The sequence below is a fragment of the Miniopterus natalensis genome, chromosome 2, assembly GCF_054644295.1.
Source record: "Miniopterus natalensis isolate mMinNat1 chromosome 2, mMinNat1.hap1, whole genome shotgun sequence".
Lineage (NCBI taxonomy): Eukaryota > Metazoa > Chordata > Mammalia > Chiroptera > Miniopteridae > Miniopterus > Miniopterus natalensis.
The window spans coordinates 103,655,984-103,676,031 of NC_142082.1; the positions used below are offsets into that span (position 1 = coordinate 103,655,984).

General features: G+C 51.6%; 1 protein-coding gene across 1 annotated transcript in view; it reads right to left on the reverse strand.

Annotated features, from left to right (window-relative positions):
* Nucleotides 1–311: 311 nt before the first annotated feature.
* CACNA1C (calcium voltage-gated channel subunit alpha1 C) overlaps nucleotides 312–20,048 on the reverse strand; it is a 589,282-nt gene continuing 569,545 nt past the window's right edge. The window contains exons 40-49 of the mRNA XM_087814454.1: nucleotides 19,541–19,643; nucleotides 15,970–16,071; nucleotides 13,564–13,691; nucleotides 12,995–13,129; nucleotides 11,166–11,518; nucleotides 8,276–8,404; nucleotides 5,699–5,805; nucleotides 5,296–5,399; nucleotides 3,162–3,497; nucleotides 312–1,141 (exon numbers count right to left, since the gene is read on the reverse strand). Coding sequence (XP_087670580.1) covers nucleotides 839–1,141; nucleotides 3,162–3,497; nucleotides 5,296–5,399; nucleotides 5,699–5,805; nucleotides 8,276–8,404; nucleotides 11,166–11,518; nucleotides 12,995–13,129; nucleotides 13,564–13,691; nucleotides 15,970–16,071; nucleotides 19,541–19,643 — 1,800 coding nt within the window. The 3' untranslated portion in view covers nucleotides 312–838. The remainder of the gene's footprint in view (nucleotides 1,142–3,161; nucleotides 3,498–5,295; nucleotides 5,400–5,698; nucleotides 5,806–8,275; nucleotides 8,405–11,165; nucleotides 11,519–12,994; nucleotides 13,130–13,563; nucleotides 13,692–15,969; nucleotides 16,072–19,540; nucleotides 19,644–20,048) is intronic.

Consider the following 20,048-nt stretch of genomic DNA (forward strand, 5'->3'; position numbering starts at 1 on the left):
AAAACCAAAAAAACAAACAGAACACCAACAAAAATTAAAACTGCAACATGCTGTCGAGAGAAATGTCAAACCACAGAACAAAGGAGCGCTCGGCGGAACCCAGCACCACCTCGCTCGGCCCGAGCGCCCCTTCGTGGCCGCAGCCGCCCTCGCGGCGGGCCGGCGGCTGCGGGGCTGGAGCCCGGGGCCTGCGCGGGGGGGAGGCGCTCCCCACGCGGGAGGCGCGGGCCGGCCCGCGGGGCGGGGGTGGGGGTGCGGGCCCTGCAGCGCCGCCTCGCCTCCCCCTCTCGGCTCCCAGCTCCGCCCTCTCGCCGCTTCCGCCTCCCTCTGCGGGGTGGGGGTGGGTCGGAGTCATGCCCGCCTCCTTCCGCAGATCCACAGGGCCCTGGCTCTATGGGGACAGTGAGGCTCGTACACAATATGTGCAAAATGAGTTTTGTACAAGCAAAGTTGAAAGACACCCGTTTGACAAAGGTCCTTTCGGTGAGGGCTACCACAGGAAGCGGAGGGTCTCTCGTGTGCCCAAGGGGAAGGCTGGCTCCTGGCACAGGGCTTGACATACCGCACGGGAGGGCAGCAGCCTTCTCTGGTGCTCCCTCCCCGACCCTCCCACCTCCTCCTCTCCCCTCTACCTCCCTGGACACAAACTGGGGTTGCTGCTTTTCTTCCCCCGAAAAGCTCACTCTCCGTACCACCCAACTCTGTGTCTTGTCCCAACGAAATGAATGAAGACGCTGTTCCGTTAACTCCAGGTCACGAGAACAGTGAGGCACTTCTGAAACGAACCCTTTAGGAACATTGAGACAAATAAAAAACCCAGCATCTCCCAGCCCCGCTCCTACAGGCTGCTGACGTAGGCTCTGCTGTCCTGCAGCTCCTCCTCGCTCCTCCGGCACTCCTGGCTGGGCCCACAGGGCCCGTCCTCTTCGCCCCCTGCTCTGTCCTGCCCCCGGTCCCTGCAGTTAACAAAAGGTAATAGGGTGCCGTTGGGGCTCTGCTGGGCGCCCCCACTGAGGATGTTGTCAGCAGCGTTCTCCATCTCCTCTATGGTCATGTCACAGGCGTCAGCCAGCTCCTGGGTTGTGACCTCGATAAACTTGGGATCTTGGGCAAACTGCCCCAGTCCTTCCGAAATCAAGACCTGAAGGGGGGAGGGCCGTGAGGAAAAACCAAAGAGGAACATTATTCCTGCAGCTCAGATCTCTTCAGGGTTAGAGTGAGGGGCTTCTGACTGGAAACTTCAGGAGTGTGTGTGTGTGTGTGCGTGTGTGTGTCGTGGGGTGCTCAGAGGAAAGGAGGGGAATTCGGGATGTGTAGGCTGGGGAGAGACCTTTTGGCTGGGGTAGTTGAAGACTGATACCAAAAACATGGAAACTCAGCTCACGGAGGGGCCGCAGGGATGTGGTCTCAGAGCTAGAACCCTGTCTTTTCTCCCCCTGGGCACCCTATGTTCTTTCCAAGAGACCTTCATTCTCCTTTGGTGAAACTGTTTTGCCCGTGCCCACCGTCCATTGCCACCCGCTGCCTGTCTGGGGGTGAGGATACTGAGTATGAATTGTGCAAACACCGTGCACACACCCGCCTCTCCTGCTTCTGCTGGGAAGGGCCAGCAGGCAAAGCCAAGGCTTCACCCTCCTGCCCTGCGGCTGCCTTAGTGACTGCTGTGGGGAAATCAGACACTGGGCTGGCGGGCGGGGGAAGCAGTGCGGGGAAACCTGGAGCACTGCTCTCCCAGTTCTGTCTGTCTGCTCCCCTGTTACTCTTTCTCTTGCATTATTTTTCTTCATTGCTCCACCCCTTCCCAACATGTTTGTTTATAATGTCTTTCCTCACCACAGCGTGAGCTCATGAGAGCAGAAACGCTATCCCTCAGCAGTGGCCCCGCACCTAGAACAGAGCCTGCACGCGTGGCAGGCACTCAGTGGAGAAGTGTGGCCTGAATAACAGGTAACCAAGGCCACTTGAAGCGCCTTAGAGTCCGAAGGCACCTTAGAAATCATCTGGTTTAATTCCCCACCTCCTGCGCTACGTGACTGGACAGGCATCGTCTCTGCTTGCACGTGTCAAGTGACAGGAGGCTCACTGCTTTACAGGAAAGCCCTCCTCATTTTGGAAAGATCTCCTCATGGGAGCTAAAGTCTGCCTGCCTGTCAGGTTGATGTAGGTGCTACAGTCCTGCATTTACAACCTCTTGCCAAGGACAGGGGACCCTTCCAGGGTTGAGATGCATATCATGGCTGCTGCTTCTTTTTTTAATCCTTACTCAAGGATATGTTTTTATTGATTTTTTAGAGAGAGAAGGAAAGGATGGAAGGGGTGAGGGAGAGAGAGAAACATCGATGGTTGCCTCCCTTAAGTGCACTGACTGGGTGAACCTGCAACTTTTTGGTATACTGGATGTCACTCCACCCAAGTGAGCCACCTGGCCAGGGAAGCACAGCACGGCTTTGTAAGTCACCTCCTCTCCAGGTTTACTTCCCGAATTCCTTCAACCAGTTCTCATAGGAAATTACTTCTAGGGACCTTGCCAACCCAGTCATCCTCCTTTGGGGTGGTTGCAATTTGTCAGAGGTGCCCTGAGATGTGATGCCAGGACTGCAATAGGTGCTCTGACCAGGGCGGAGCACAGTGGACCCGAAAGTGCTCTTGTTCTGGACTAGAGGCTCTCAACCCTGGCTGTGCGTTAGAATCATCAGAGGGTTTTAAAAAATACCCATTCAACTGGTCACACGTTTCCAGAGCTCCCCAGCTGATTCTAATGAGTGACCAGGCTTGAGAACCAGGTATGACTTCCTAGGTGCACACAGGCCACCCACGCTCACGTTTGGAGCCGTCACAGCTGGCCTCGGGCATGAACAGTGGAGCCCTGCAGCCTTTCTCAGGCTGCACAGGCCTGCTGCAGGGATGTGCCGTTCACAGGTTCTCTCTCTGAACCAGCCCAGCCCCAACAGATGCGAATAGTGTCTTGTGTGGTTAGAATTTCCTGCCTGCCATGCCATCCTGCTTCAGGCCCTCACATCGAGGGTCCTTCTGGCCAGGAGACTTGACATCCAGTCCACTTGGGAGAGAACCAAGTTCTTCCTTCTTGATTCTCCATGCAAACCCCTCTCTGCCTCAGACCTTTCCTTCCTCTGCCTGCTGCGCTGCTCCGAGGCACTTACCGCTTCCACCAGACTGCTGGCGCTACCGTGGAACTGCCTGCCCCAGGCACCCGCCTGGCCGGGCACAGTGAGGGACACAGGCCGGGCTCTCCGGGTGGCGCTGCTGCCACCCTCACAGGGCGTGGGCTCCACGGACCAGGAGCTGCAGTGGACGGACGGGAAGCTGCTGTTGAGTTTCTCGCTGGACTCGGTTCCTTCGAGCTGCAGGGTGGGGATGGGCTGCGGGGGCCAGCCTCGGCTGCCGGGCATGGCAGGGGGCGTGGCACATGGCCTGGGGAAGGTGGTGGGCGAATGGCTTCTCTGGAGGAGGGGGCTCAGGCCTGCCACTGCCAATGCCTGCGGATACACAAGGAGTATGAATTACTGGGATGGCCAGGCCCCGAGAGGCAGGCTTCTTAGGGGCTACTGTTTCCAGCTAGTTCCACCTGCCTGAAACTCCTACCACCCTCATTTTCACCCATCTGAATCCTACCTCATCGAGACCAATGTAAGTTTCAAAGCATCCTAAAAAACATTTTCTGATTATCTCCGTCTGAAGTGGCCTCTGTCTCTTCTAAATTCCAAAAGCTGTGACAGACCGGAGTCAAGGTCACCTGCTCCTCAGCACTGGCTCTGTCCCCATCAGTGGTGAATTCTCCCCCTTTGCCTTCCTTGTCGGTAGACTAGAGAGGATGGCACCTGTGCCACCTGTACAACCAGGACACAGTGCCCGCTGTCTCCTGGCCTCGTGGGGTTGATGTGAGGTTAAGTGAGGGAGGGTCTGTGAGAAAGCACACTATGTACCCAAAGAGCTAGACTAAGCCAGTGCTTACTGTTCAAATTTTCACAATTCACCGGGCTGTTAATAATGTCTTGCCACTCTCCAGCTCACCTTGTTTTCGGACTATTGTTCAAATCTTACACGGTATTGTGAGTAACGTATTTATGTGGTTGTCTCCTCTGCCCCCACTGCTTGAGTGTCCTGAGGACGGGTTGTGGTCCCCACAAGAGCTGCCACAACAACCTGTTCTGATGTGCTGCACCCACAGGACAGTGACAAGCGCGGCGGGAAAGCCAGCCTGAGAGGCAGGGAGAAGGGGAATGGGAACCGCGCTGCGTGGGTGGGAGGGCAGTAGGAAGGCACAAAGGGAGGAGGGAAGTAAAGAGGAGTTTCTTGCCTTTCAGAATGATAAAACGGATGAGTGAAATCAACTTCCGAGAATCTTTAAAAATATCACACACAGTGTCCCCCCCAGCCTGCCAGCTGCCACTGGCCACTGCTCTTGATGGTGCCCAGCCTGGGGTTCCCTGGGCCCCTGGAGGTCACATGTATGTAGGCAATGCCACACGGGCCAAGCAAAGCAGTGCATTTCTTTAAGATGAAATAACAGCTACTTAGTCAAGTCACTCTGGCCATCTTACGCTGATTATGCCCTTTGATTGGCAGTTGAATGCCTTTGGATAAAAAAAAAAAAATATTGAAAGCATAGGCCTGTGGTAAGGGAGTATATAATTAAAGAGGTAAAAAGTGTAGGAAACTCTAGTTTAGAGCCTAATTTTTCTGGAGTAGGAGACTGCCTTAGGTAGTTCTTCAATGGTCCCCTTAGTTCTGAGACAGTAAGAGTGTTTTTGATGCTGGTGTCTTGGATGTCACTATCCAGAGTCATTCATGCTAAGAGAAAAATGTCAACTCTCAAACCTCCCTGGACCCATCTCCTGGGATATCACTCCCTACTCCTGACCCTGTAGCTGGCTAGTTCTTTGATTATTTCTGTATTTCAATGGACGAATTTTGTGCAATTTAATTTCCAGGTGCTTTGCCACTCTAGGTAGGACCACATCTGCCTGAGTGCCCTGAGGTATAAGCCATTTGTCCGAGGAGGTGACATCTGTGCCACTGTAAGAAGAAAGCTCAGGTGGAATCCTGGGACTAAGTGAGGAGCTCCTGCTCCCCAGTATTTCCTAGGTCTCCACCATGGGAAATGACAGACGTTGTTAAGGTTCTCACCTGTGTAGAAAAAGCCCCCTCATCCGGGGGCTGCTAGGATCAGGGCTGGGGATATAGCAGTGGTCTGAGACAGGGAAGACTGGTGTCTTGGGGACTTTGTCTAGTCTACTGGGTGGTGGCCAGTGGCCTGTCTAAAGTGTGGGCTACCTGGTGATGAACCAGATGTAAGGGCAGGACTGTCTTCTGAGATATGTCTCCCCCTTGATGCTTCTGTCGCTTTAGACATTCCAGGTGGAAGGAGGCCCTTCGACCTGCAAAGGAGCCAAAGAGCCAGCATCAGAGCAGGAAAAGACCGGGGCCTGTGATGACTCGTACCCCGGGAGGGGAAAGGGGCAGTGCCAGTGGCCCGGATACACCTCCTCTTTACCCTTCATCTTTCTCTGACACATACCACGTAGCTTATGTCCCAGTCCTATCCCAGCAAGCCCAGCCCACTGTGTGGGGGTTGCTGGAGCCAGGCCACCACGGCTTCTGTTACCCGAGCGCCTGATCAGTCATCTGGGGGTGCCCACTGGCTGGCCACATCTAGGAGCACGGTGTGAGGGCTCACCTAGGGAGGCAGAGCGGAGGAAGCTCCTCTTTGGAGACTGCCGGATGTCCCTCTTGTCCTCCTCTGGGGGTGTCAGTTGTCGGTTTTCATCATCCTGATAGGAGAGCCTGGAACGGAGAACTCCTGGGGCTTGTTCTGGGGGCTGAGGAGTGCACCCACAGGGACAGCCCACCCCAGAAGACAGTGTGCTTTTTTCCTCAGCAAAGGGAACCCCACTTTGTGCTTTCATGAAGGTTTGGGGAGGGGCAGCAGGGACTCGACACCCCAGGACCCTGCTCTCTGGCTTCACAGATGCTTTGGCTCCTCACACAGCCTGTGCACTCAGAGCCCAGCGTCTCTGATGAGAGGCAGTGAAGGCTCTCCTGGGTCAAAGTTGTCGAGAAAGTTGGGAAAAAATTCTAGGCCCACAAGGTTCTTTCCAGGAATGCCTGGGCTCTTCTCTTCCATGTGCTGATGCTCTTTACCATGACTAGTCCCAACTTTACTCCAATCCCCCTGACCCCTTTCTCCCTGGCCTGCCCACTCTCATCATCAAGAGCACATAGCAGCTGTCCATGTCACCATAATCACCCCGTGAATGGCAGAGCTGTCACCGACCATAGGGGCATCAAGCCAATAGCTTCTAAGCCTTTCTGATGGGACTTATGTAAAAACTATATTTTACACTGTGCCAGTATGTACAGACACACCCACCTGAACTAAGCGGCACGAACCATACTCATTTCATGTGTTGCACTCTGATAGTTTCTATTCTACTTTAGTCCATTCTATTTCTTAAAAAATGTCAGTTGCAATCTACTAAGTTGATTTCACGACCCCTGGTGGGCGTAACTGTCCTTCCAGGGTTGCATTCTAACCCCTTCCTTTTCCAGATGAGGCCACACTCTTGTGACTCCGGGTACTTAGAGCAGGGGTGAGGAATGTCCGGCCCATGGGCCGCATACTCCCACAAAATCACTTGGTCTGGCCCTGCCAAGGCCTCACCAAAGAGAAGCAGTTCCAGCCATCACATTAGGGGTGAGTTAATTAAATGTTTGACCAAATATAGTAGGCTAATTTTTAAGTAATTTTATATGGTCTGTGAATGATATTATAAATATCCAAGTGGCCCTTGGCGGAAAAAAGGTTCCCTACCCCTCACTTAGAGGGTGGAGACTGTGCTGCCTGTCTGCTCCTAGCTCATGACTTCCAGCATCTGCAGATGTTCAGGAAAGCTTTTGAACCAAAACCTCCAAGCCTTTCCTCTCGTTTTCATCTTGGTAAGCCCTCCCTGTTATATTTATTCTTATCCAAATTGTACCCATTCTGGACCCAGATTCTGTTTGACCTTGTGCCTGGTGCCTGTTGTGGCCATCTTCACCTTCTCTGAATGCCTGTACCCCTGGTTGTACCACTGTGTGAGCAATTAGTTAGAAAATGTCCATGTCCTTTTCCTCTTCTGAGGTCCTCCTACCTTCCAAGCGAGTTTGCATAATCTCCTTGAGTGCCGAGGCCGGTTTATTCATGATCTAGCAGAGTGCCTGGGTGCACCAAGCACTCAGTAAGAGCGAAAGTGGACGGAAGCATATGCTTTTCCTCATATCTAGGCCATGTGGCCATGTATTAATTTGCATTCTCTATAACCTTCCTTATAAAGTGCTTTCAGGAAAGCTCCTAAAACAGTGCATCTTAAACTTTTTGAATGCAACCCACACTCATAAATACATTTTATGGGACTCAGTACACACACACATACAGACATTGGCAATTAAACAAATGTTTTACAAAATTATACTTACCTTTGTGACACTGGATATGTTATCTTATACTGTCTTATTCTATCCAAGTCTATGCTATTCTGTGCTATACTTCCTTTTAAAAGTGCTGAGCATTGCCCTAGCCAGTTTGGTTCAGTGGTTAGAGTGTCAGCCCTTGGACTGAAGGATCCTGGGTTTGATTCTGGCCAAGAGCATGTATTTCCTGTGTAGCATGCTCGAGATCCCTAGTCCGGTCAGGGCACATGTGGAAGGCAGCCAATCAATGTGTCCCTCTCACATTGATGTTTCTCTCTCTCCCCCTCCCCTTCCATTTTCTCTGTAAAACAATGGAAAAAATATCCTCAGGTGAGGATTAAAAAAAAAAAGTGCTGATCATAACTAAGTAAATGTCACAACCTTCTAATGGGTCTAAATTTGCAGTTAAACCCTTCTTAAAAAATTCCAGCACTACTAAAAATCCAACAGTGCCCTCTGCTGGCCAGCTTTATTATAAGTAGTTTCACAAACATTTGTTTAATGCTCAATATATGTATGTGTTAACTGAGTCTCACTATAAAATATATTTATTTGTTGGTTGCACGCAAAACAATGTAAGAAACAATGTTTAGAAGTTTTTTCTGAAAGCACTGTATGGTGAGGAAGGGCCACGCAACCAGGGGATTGTGTGTGTCTGTATGGGTAGGGGCTTTGCATGTGCTCTTCTGACATATGAGCTCCTCCCTCTCCCAGATCACTCCCAGAGGAGGGACCCGGGACCTGCTTTTCACCCAGACTCTTCTACACACGCGGGCTAGCCTGGGGCAGAGGTGGCAGAGCTCACTTCTCTGTGGAGACCAGGCTGGGCTCACTGCAGTACTCTGCGTCTTCACCCATCCTCACGTCATAGGTCTCGTCCTGAGAAAACTCCTCCCGACACACCATGGCTATCTGGCTCTCCCGCGAGTGGCACCTAAAGCATTCAAGATGGAGAAAAAAAATCAGAAACTGCTAGCCCCGCTGTGCCTCCTCCTCCTGCAATTGCCGAGGAAGCCACGGAGCCACAGAAGCATTAGGACGGGGGTTGTGATTCTATGTGGGAAGAGGGTTAGGATCAGGGAGACCTGAGTTCCCACCCCTTCAGTTACCCTCTGGCACGCGTGACTGAGCCCGTCTCATGCCTCAGGATCCCATCAATAAAACTGGAATAACATACCCCTGCCTGACCCAGAGGCTTGTTGTAACAAAGGAGGCAACACACCAGGTGGCGCTTTGAAAGATGGGAAGGCTCAGCCTTTAGGGAAGGGTCCCAGGCTGCACTGCAGAGGGCCGGGTGGGCCAGGGAGTGGCTGTCCCTTCCCTCTACTACAGGCAGTTGGGCCTTTGGGCATTTGTTGGGCAGAGCTGAGAAGGTCCTGGTGGCACAGTTTGATATGCTTTTGAGTTTGACACTGGCTCCCTGAGTGAAGACACAGAGAAGGCTCACGTAGAGGGTTTGTTGTTCTGAGCAGAGGGGAGTGTGCATGTGCCCCCGCTGAGCCCATCTCTGCTGAGCTGAACCCTCCCGCGTCAGGGCCTGCCTGGGGTCACGCTGCCTTCGCTCCAGGCCAGAGCCTCCTGCTCTCCTGCTCTGGTCTTCTTTAGCTCTGGTCTAAGTGTTCTCCCCGTTCCTGTCTGTGCCTAGCGTAGAACCTCCCTCCATCATTCTTCCTCTAGACCCGGACTGCTGGGGCCCACTTTATCCTCAGAGAAAATCCCAGTTCAGCCTCTCAGAACTGAGGGCTGGATCAGCGCCCCAGCTTTGACGCTGGGACCAAGAGCCATCCAGAAAGGGTGAGGGCAGTTCTCCGGGGTAGGCTCCAACAGGCGGCTGCTCACCCTACCATCTGAAGGACAGATGAGATGTCAAAGGCCCCCGATGGGGTGGGAAGAGAGGGACATGGAGGGAGCTTCGGCGAGGTACATGGGATGCACTGGACACAGAGAATGGCAGCAAGCAAGCAGCACCACTTCTTGGGGGACACTGTGTGCAAGGCGTGCTGGCCTGTCCCCAACAAAAGCAAGGCCAGTGCTGGAGCCACCACACTTAGCCTTGAGCTGTGACACGAAGGTGCAAGGTCCCAGAGCTGGAATTTTGGTGAAGTTGTCTCTCTTCACAATTGGAAGCTTACTGCCCTGAGTGTTGTTTTTACCAACTGTGGCGGGAAGGGGGAGCCGACATTTAGAGAGCGCTTACTATGTGCTAAGCGCCTTGCATGGCTCTTGTTTCATTAATAGATGTATCCGTGGGAGAGGAAGAAATCCCCTGATGTCTTTCCCAACCTCCTCTCTAAAATGATTTTACCTTCCTTTACTTAATACAGAACAAAGTTTAATATGAAAATTCACTTTGAAGGAGGTGATAGTTTATACTGAGACGTTAATGATGAACATAGCAAGCCTTCCTTAAAAAGAAGTTTGATAAGGGGAGCAGGGAGAAAATGGTACTAACTGAGTCCCTGAAGGATAAGAAGGGGAGGAGGGTTGCAGAAAAGGGAGGGGCCGCCAAGACAGGCATGGGTCAGCCACCTGAATGCTGACCTTCTCCTGTGCAAAACAGCCTTTCTGATCAGCACACAAAATCCAGTGCTGAGCACACTGCCCTGCACATAGAAGGCATTGCTTTAATTGGGCAAGACTCACCCAACACTGCTTGTGGGTGGTTGTGCCAGCTAATCTTAGGCAGTAAGGTAGGCAGATGGCCAATTTGACTGCCTGTCATCAGATACTGTTAAATGGCCAGGCAGTGTGGATGTGAAAGTGGCCATGCTGGGTCCTTGAATGAAAGCAGCTCTGGACACATGTCCATGGATTTAGAAAGACACTGGAACTTCTCAATAATTTTCTGAGCTCGAGGGCAGAAAAGGACACTGGCCCAAGAACCTAGCATGCCGGGGACCTGCAGTCCTCCTCTGGAAGAGCAGCTCAGCTAAGGGTGAAACGGCAAGATGCAGAGGTGTGTCCTCTCCCACCTCCCTGGGGAGCCCAGAGCTGCGGATATCAACAGCAGGCCCTCCAGGCCCAGGCCCCGCTTCCCGAGGCCCAGAGCATGGCAGTGGGCAGTGGGCTCTATCTTCCCAGAGCATGGTAGGTAGCAATGTGTCCCGGAGCACCAGGGAACAGAGCGCAGGGAGAAAGGAGCCAGGTAGGACGTGGGAGGTGCAGTCAAGACGACCAGAAAGGATCCTGCGCTGGGCAGAATGAGCAAGTGCTACAGCAAAGGGCCTCCTGCCACCAAAATGCCCCTCCCTGGAGGGTGAGAAGGGTATAAAGAGGAGGCGGTATCTTCATTCCCCTCCCAACTGGGCCAAAGGCTGGGTTTGGAGAGACACTTGGGAAAGACCAGGGGAACAGTGTCTGTTGTGTAGCCAGGATGCAAACATCATGGGGGTCAGGGGCCAGGGCTCTCTGCACAGTTAGGATGAGAGAGCAGAGCAGGCCCTGTCCAGAGGTCTGCCCCTCAGGACACTTGCTGGCCAGTGGGGCCACGGCTTCCCCTGAGCATGGCTCCAAGGGCAGGACTTGGGAGGCAGCATTCACCTGGCCCTCTCCCCGGGTCAGGGGCAGCACCGGCCACCCCAGCTTGAGGGTTGAGTGGGAGACCTGGGGGCCAAATTCTCCTCTCTGACCCCCTCTGAGCCAGAGTGTGTGAGGCCCCTGAGCATGGGCCCTGGGTGCCCCACCCTCCTGCTTACCTCTTGGAGCTGAGCTTCCACGAAGCCTCCTGCACCCGGATGGCAGGAGACAAGGGGGGCCCGTGGCCCTCCACAGCACTGACGGTGCTGGGGTAGCCGGTGGGGCGGGGAAAGCGGCCCAGGGCAGTGTTGTTGGCATTGTTGATGTTGGCGTTGGAGCCAGTGGATGAGTAGCTGCTGGGGGTGAAGGTGGAGTCCACCAATTTCTCGTGGGACGGAGACTCGGTGTCGCCTGGGCTGTTAGTGGCCTTGTTGATGTGCAGTGGGCGCTGGGTGGTGAAGGTCTGGGGGAAGGCGCTCCGGCTGTCGCTTTGGTAGTAGCTGACATGGTTGCCGAACAGGCCACCGGCCCTCTGTAGGCAAGACGGGAGGGGTGGGTGGAGGAGAATGCCCCCTCGGCAGCCTCTCCCTCTTGGCCACGGCACGGAAAGCTGTCCGCGCTACAGAGAGCACAGCCACGCTGGGCAGCACGTGGCCTGGCAGCTTGAGTGCCAAGGACTCAGACAGTCCCCTCCGAAAGGGCTGGGGGAATGGTGAGGGACAGGGCATCCTGTGAGAACCAGTCAGGCAGGGAAGCTGCTCCCCAGAAGTTGCCAATGAGCCTTGGGAAAACTGGGATTGAGTCTCAAGGACAAGTCTAGGGTGGCAAGCCTAACCTCAGCCAGCCTCTCTGCTCGGAGGCACTGCGAGGCCTGAGGCGTGGGGAAAGGGACCAGGTGACTCCAACGAGATTTTAAAAAATGGGACTCCAACTGGCCTGCTGGGCTAGAAACTGTTAGTCAAAAGGTTTTGAAAATAAAGATGATAAATTTACTACCTCAATTATATTATGGCCTCCTTTCCCCTAGGAGGGTCTTAGTGATTTCAGGCCTGGAACCTGAGTTTATTCCCAACATCCTTTCCTTGTCCTGGGCAAGTGGGCAAGTAGCTATCTGCAAGGCTGGTCTGTGGGGTTGGGGTGGGGTCTTGTTAACTGGCTGCTGTGTCCCTGAGGCCATTCGGTCATGAACATTTCACAGAGAAGAGAATCAGAACGTGATGCCAGGACAGCCACAGGCAGAGTGGGTTCCTTTCAGCTCCCTGTGTTTCTACAGCCTGGGACCAGGGCCTGGGGCCGGGAGGGACAGCTGTGAGCCGGTCCTGGCATAGTTATGGCTGGTAGCTTCTCCCTCGCTACAGGAAAACTGTTAGCTAAATACCTTCGGGAACAGGCAGGTACCACAAATGAGTGGAGAGCTGGACGTAAGAGTCCAAGCGTTTCGGTCGTGTTCAGTTTTCACTATTAAAACTGGTGGTCAGCCTCCGTATCCAGGAAAGGAGGGGGAGGCTGGAGGGGACCTTGTGACCTGGAGAACACATGTCCTATCTAGGAGGTCATCTGCCACTGGGTCCCAGCCTCTGCTGCCATGCGGGGCACAGCCTAACGTTGTCAGATCTGATGTTTTCAAGAGAAGCCAGAAGTCTAGATTTTTATTTGAATGTGCCAGATTTTCAAATGTTGGCAAACGAAATAGGCCTGCAGATCAGGCGTGGCCCAAGGGCCACCACTTTGTAGCTTCTAATGTAAGTTTTTCCTTGGAAACATTCCCCTTAGGAAAATGGCTCCTTCTTCCTACAAAAGTAGGGAGTGTCCTCTGAGCTGCCGTGTCCTGGGAGCCCTGGCTTGAGGTGGGAAAGGTAGAGGGATAGGGAATAGCTGGTGGGAAGAGCCTGGAACTTGCCATGGAACTCGGGCCTTTCTCCCTGGTTTACTGGCAGAGCACCAGCCCACCCTCTTGCTTCAGACCAAACTTGATTAAGGTGAAGAAGGCTACTGTGGCATCACCTACCCTGAAGATGTCATCTTCAGAGGCAGCAGACACAGCCTCCTTCATGGCTTTGTCCAGCTCCTCCTCAGCGGTCAGATCTCCGGAGATGGCCCGTCGGATCTCAGGCCCGATGTCGTGCAGCGTGCGCAAGCCAGCCTGGAACCCAGGGGACCTGTGAGCCCCGGCGCTCCTCCACCCAGCTGCCCACCCGCCGCGCCGCCACCAGGCAGCAGCCTCCCGAAGGGCCATCGGTGTGTGCTAGCCAGGGGCTGTGCTTCGGGGCCTCTCTGCCTGCCCCGAGGGGAAGAACCCGCTCTCCTACCCGGGAAAGATGAGGCATGGTAGGAGGGGCTGTCAGGGAACTTCAGCCATTCGGCCGAGCTCCAGGGAGCACGGGGCGCTGTGGAGCAGGCGGGACTATAGAGGGCCGTGTGTGGAAAGATCGCAGGAGGGAAAGGAACATGTCCCCCTTCACACATCTACCTTCTAAAGGGACCTGGCCTCCAGCCCACTGGTGAGAGACTTGGACCCTGGCCAGAGGTCAGAAGGTGACCAGGCCTTTCTTTGGGTGTGGCCCCCTCGCCCCTCACCTGCAGGGACAAGGCGTTCCTCTGGGAGGGCTTGCCCACGAGGCCCTGCTCCTTGCGCTTCTTGAATTTCCGGAAGTACTCTTGGATCAGGAAAGTAGCATAAAACTTGCCAACTGTGACCTCATCATCTGAGACAGTCAAAGAGAGAACAGGGAATTGGAGGGAAACAAGGGGAATTTAGTTGGGCTTTATTAATTTTTTTTCCAGCATCCATACTTTAAAAAATTTTTTAATTTATTTTTTTGAAAAGACAGAACATTCACATGGTTCAAAAAAAACAAAAACATTTAAGTTATACAGTGAAAAGTCTCCCACTGCTTCCAACTGCCAAATTACCACCTCCTATTGATAATCTTTTCTATTAGTTTCTTGAATATTTTTGCAGAAATTCTTTATGCAAATGCTTTCTGTAAACAAGCAAGTATATTCTTATCTACCCCCCCCCCCCCTTTTAAAAGAAAAAGTAGCCTATTGTCAAAATTATTTCCCACCTTGCTTTTTTTTACTTAATGGACATTGCTAACAAATTCTTATTTGATTCCAAAGCTTCAGATGCCCATCATAAATCAGCCGGTCCCTCTAAGTACAAACATAGTTCTGCTTAAAGCTCAGGAGGAGGGGCTGGTGGAAGGAGCACCTTCTTCCTAAGTTTGGGTTTTCTCACATGTGACTTGGGTGGGTCCCTTGTCTTGGGAATGAGCCATGTGATGGAGAAGCCAGTAAGTCTCCAGTGGGAATATTTCATGCCCTACAAAGAGCCCCTTTGCTCCACCTCCTAGTTCTCTGTGAAGGACAGGGCAATGGGCCTGACAGACAGCGGGGAGGGTCAGATCTAGGGGCTTGTGGTGGTTCTCCTGCTTCTGTCTCCGAAGAAGAGCCAAAGCCACAGCAATGATGGCCTTCCCCCTAGCAAGGGCCTCATTGCCATGTGGGAGGAAAGGCCCCTGAGCCCCCTGACCAGGGTAGCCAGGGAGGGATTCCTGCAGGGCAAAGAGTTCGGCCTTCTGGGGTCCCTCAGACCTGGATTTGAATCTTGAATCTGCTAGGTACTCACCGTGTAGCCTTGGGCCAGCTACTTAGTTTCTAAGAACTTTGATTCTTTGAGCAAACTTCACAGATAATGTTAAAAGGAGCAAATAAAGTAATGTATGTAAACCGTGAGGTGCTGCTTGTCTGTCTCTGTGACTCCACTTAGTCCCAGTCTTGCCTTCTCACTGGGAAGTGGTTCTCAGCAGGGCTGGCGCCACCATTTAGAAAGTGTTTGGGAATGTGTGGGACTTTTGTAGTTGTCACAGTGATTTGGGGGTGCTGCGGGTACTAAGTGGTTCTAGATGTGTCCCTTAAAGCACAGGTGCGTTTTGCACAATAACAGCTTCGCACTCTGCACGTCTTTCAAATGTTACGCTAGGACGTCCATGTGGGGAGCAACCTGCTTATAATGATCTGAGCTAAGAACCTAACTCCATTTACATATGAATACAAAACATTTTTTTTACATAGTTTTAATATATTCAGAATTTTCCAGGAATATAACTGCTGTGTAAGTTGATAGGAGACTTTCTTTTGTTTCAACTTGACCAACAGGGGCTCACATTTTGTAAAGTTGCATCCCCACTGGCAGCACTCCTTGTGGCAGCTGTGTCACCACAGTCTCTGATCCCCCTGCCTCAGTCAGCATGTATGTATGTATGTGTGTATATATGTGTGTGTAACTTATTTAAATATACTTAATTAGCCTCACTTCAAAATGACAAATACAAATTGCTGACAGTGTTTAATAGTCTTATGTCCTTCACGCACACGTATCATCATATGTGGATTCAGGCAAGCATTTTTTCAGTCATTATAACCTAGTTGTGCCTGAGCATTTATATATTGAAAAACATTTGAATTTATTCCATTTATATTAGAGGTAAAGAGTAATATTAATATTCTGGAAATTGCATGTGTGGGAAGGTTACATCACCCACGACTTTCATGCAGGACAGCAGCGGGGCACATACACTACTTGTCATAACAGGCTGTGGGCGCACAGGCCGGGCAACACTGCCCTGGGCGGACACAAAGAGTAGCCTCCAGGAGGGGATCTCAGGGCTCCATTGTTACTAGACCCTCAGCCCAGTGGTTTATGGGGAAACCTACACCTTGCAGTTTCCTTGAAGTTCTGCCAAACCTTTAAGCACTGAGGGGCCTTGGCGACTTCACCTGAGAAGTGCAGGGCAGGACTTGATTTGCAACCCAAAAGCCTGTATCCGAGTCTGTGAAGGACATGGCACCCTCATACCTTCTAACTGGGAGGACCTTTCAGCCCACAGGCAGGGTCTGGGGAGAGTCTGGCCCTCCTGCAAGCCTAGCAACTCAAGATCCAGACGAGTGGCGAGTGTGCAGAGACCGGGGACCACTCACCACCCGCGGGGGGCACCACTTGGTCCAGCAGCTTCATGCTGGTCCGCTTCCAGATCTTCTTGATTATGGCCCGGAGCTCCTCATTGGCTTGTTCCAGGTTCCCTGAGGCAGGGGGACAGATACAAGGCTGAACCGATCACCCGCCCTTCGAGGCCCCCATGGGGTGTGCCCTCTGCATCAAGCGCCCCATAAATAGTCCTGATCCATTGTTTCACTTGTTCTCCCCTGTTCTGTGCCCTGTCCAGTGCCATCCCTTCTCTGCCTGCTGCTCACCCCACACACTGCTTTTCCCTGTGGGCGGCACTCAGAGCTGACAGGACTGCTGGTGCTGGACAGAGCTCAACAGTTATCCGCCAGGAGGGCACAAGGGGCTCTCCATGGATGGCATTTCTCACGGGCCCTGGGGTTGCCAGGGAAACATGGATGATTGGAAGGAAGAGCAGTCTTCCCCAGTGGCAAAGCCCTTTGATGAGTCTCCTGTCAGGAGGAGGTGGCACAACCTCAGTGTGGACACAGAAATCGAAAGATGCTGGGTCCTCTGGGTCTACTTTCTCCCTAGTGAAACAGGCTAATTAGGTGCCTACCCCATGCAGCCTCTGGGATACTGGCCTTACTGACCTATAAAGGGAAAGCTGAAGACAAGATGTGGTAGGCAGGATCTAAGATGCCCCCAACCTATCTCCCACCACCACTGATATATACACATGCCACACATTCATTGCCTGGGACTGTGAATAGATGGATTTTACCCTGTGATTATATTATATTATATGGCACACAGGACTTTAAGATGGGGAGATTATCTAGGTGAACCTGACCTAATTACTCAAGCTCTTTAAAAGTAGAGAGCTCTCAGGTACAATCTTCCAGTTATAAAATAAGTCAGTCCTGCGAATATAATGCACAGCTTGGTGACTATAGTTAACAATACTGTATTACATATTTGAAAGTTGCTAAGATTGTAGATCTTAAGAGTTATCATCACAAGCCCTGGCAGGGTGGCTCGGTTGGTTGGAGCATTCCATTCCCACTCAGGCCACATACGTAGGCTGTGGGTTCAGCCCTGGGTCAGGGCACGCACAGGAGGCAGCTGATTGATGTTTCCCTCTCTCTCTCTCTCTCTCTCTCTCTCTCTCTCTCTCTCTCTCTCTCTCTCTCTCTCTCCTCCCCCCCTTCTTCCTTCCCTTCCTCTCTAAGATCAATAAACCAATTCTCAGGTGAGGATTAGAAAAAAGTTTTATCATCACAAGAAAAAGCATTATAACTATATATGGTGACAGATGTTAACTGGACTTATTGTGATGATTATTTCACAACATATACAAATATCAAATCACTATGTTGTACACCTGAAACTAATATAATGTTATGTGTCGGTTGTACCTCAATAAAAAACAAAACAAACAAGAAAGTAATGTGTGAAGGAGGTGAAAGGTGGAAATAGAGCCTTTTCTCCAGTTGGGAGCAGGAGAGAGAGATGGTGGCTTGGGCCTGGAAGAAAGCACGCTGTGCTGTGAACTGAACTGAGACAGGAGCCTCTGGGGGCTGATGGTTCCAGTAGAGAGCCAGCCTTATGACTGCACGAAATGAATCCTGCCAACAACCTGAATGAGCTGGAAGTGGATTCTTCCCCTGAGCCTCCAGGACAGAACACATCCTGACCAATATCCTGATTTTGGCCTTGTAAGGACCTGAGCACAGGAATCAGCTGCTCCATGGCTCCACTCCTGACCTACAAAACTGGGAGCTAATAACTGGGTGTTGTTTCAAGCCAAGAAATTTGTGGTAACTGGTCATGCAGCAATAGGAAACCAAACCAGGTAGGCCTCAAAGACACAGCGGGTTCCGCTTCAGACCGCTGCAATAAAGAGAATATCACTATTAAGCCTGTCACACAATTTTTTTAGTTTCCCAGTGCATATAAACATTATGTTTACACTATACTGTAGTCTATTAACATGCTTACACTATACAGTTTCTATTATTTTCTGGAAGGCTTTAACTGAGAGAAGGCACCTCTCTGGGTTATTCACTGAACTGAATTCCCATGTATCATTTACAAATGAAGAAACTTAAGTAGAGAGAGAATAAATGACTTATCACATGTTATCAGAGTCAGGTCTCCCATCTCTCTGCCCAGCGTTCCTTCTATTGCACTAAAGGACACTGTGACTGGCAGCCTGAGACTCTCAAGCCGAAGCATTAGGGAAAGAAGACACACTGCTTGTCTCATCTGTGCTTTCTCTGATCTCTATACAAGAGGGTTTCAAGCTTCACTTCCTGTGTGATTCATAATGCGGCTGGTTGAAAGTACAGATCCCCGAGCCCTGCTCTGAGACTCAGATTTGGAGATTTGGCCACATACTTGGGACTCAGTATTTTTTTTTAATATGATTTTTTAAAATTGATTTTAAAGAGAGAGGAAGGGAGAGGGACACACAGAAGAAACATCAATGAGAGATCAACATTGATCGGCTGCGTCCTGCATGCCCCCTACTGTGGATGGAGCCCACAACCTGGGCATGTGCCCTGACCGGGAATCGACCTACGACCCCTTGGTGCCCAGGAGGACACTCAACTGAGTCACACTGGCCAGGGAGGGACTCAGTATTTTAAACAAACTCCAATAGTTGAATCTGAGGCAGTCATCTTTTCACCACACTCTGTGAAACACTATAGAATAGGCTAGAAGCTCTTGGAGAGCAAGTGAAGCTTCTTAGGTGCATTTCATGTAGCCTTTCCGCAAAGTGGCTCAGAAATACTTATCAATTACACCGATAGCCGATTATTGTAGCCAAAGTGGCTGTAGCCCACAGGGTGCCTTTGTGCAAACTAGAAGGTTTCCCTCTAGGTGGACATGGGCCAAAGGGAGCATGGCCGGCCTAGTAGAGCATAGGTGAGATCTTAACCCCTACCTGTCGGCTGGCTGAGCCCTTGTGCCATTGTAGGTGATGACTTCGACCATAGTCACCATTTGCTGCCATGACCCTTTCCCCACACAGCTCTTTTATTTTTTTTATGTATTGATTTTAGAGAGAGAGGAAAGGAGAGAGAGAGAGGAGAGAGAGAGATTTGTTGTTTCACTTATTCATGCATTCATTGGTTGATTCTTGCATGTGCCCTGATCAGGGATCGAACCAGAAACCTTTGAGTATCAAGGACAATGCTCTAACTGACTGAGCTACCCTTCCAGGGCCCACACAGGTCTTTTTAAGTTAAAAGGAGTATTGCACATTTGAGGGTCCCACGTGCTGCCAATAAAATTTAATTCAGGCGGGGCTTGGTCTTGCTTCAGGTAACACTCATCTTTTCTGCTTTTTGAACTATACCCTATGACTTCAAGATGGAAGGTTAGTGTTCCAAATAAATAAGCTAGAGGCAAGGAGGCCATTCAAGAAGCAAAGAAAACATGACTAGGCCTCTTTCACACCCCCGAGGTGAAGGTTATTGCTGAGCCACACTCCGTACAGGACGGGAAGGTCCTGGGACTCCGCAGGCTGCCGACTTCCTCTCTGGTTAGTGTGCTAGGTCTTCTGAGTGGCTCCTCTAGTGCCCTGTGGGCAATTCTTACCTTCCGTTTTGATCCTCAGGGCTGTCCGGACCAGGGCAAATAGGGTGGCATTGAACATGACCGTCCCATCACTGTTCAGAGGCATGTTCATGGAGACCAGACGCTGGAGGGGAAAGGGAGGCAAAGCTGGTGATTATAGCAAACGGTTCTCAAAGGACCTACAGAACCGCCAGGGCAGGAGAATGCTGGCAGGGAGCCTCTAAACTTGTGTGCGTGCGTCTGGAGTGGGTAGGGGTGTAGAAACATGAGTCACTGAAATGTATTCGAAACCTGTTGTGGGGAGAATCCTGGCTCTGCCACAAGTACTCTCACCCCTCTGCACAGAGTGAGGGAGGAAGGGAATTTGTCCCTGTTAGACCCTTGCTTCCAACCCCTTCCCCCGCTCAAATGTTGCTCATGCACATGGGTGTGCTCTCTCCTGGCAACAACGAACAGCTGTGCGCAGGCATTTGCTGGGATCCCACCTGCCAGCCCGCATTCATCTAACGCCCTGATAACAGAGATAATA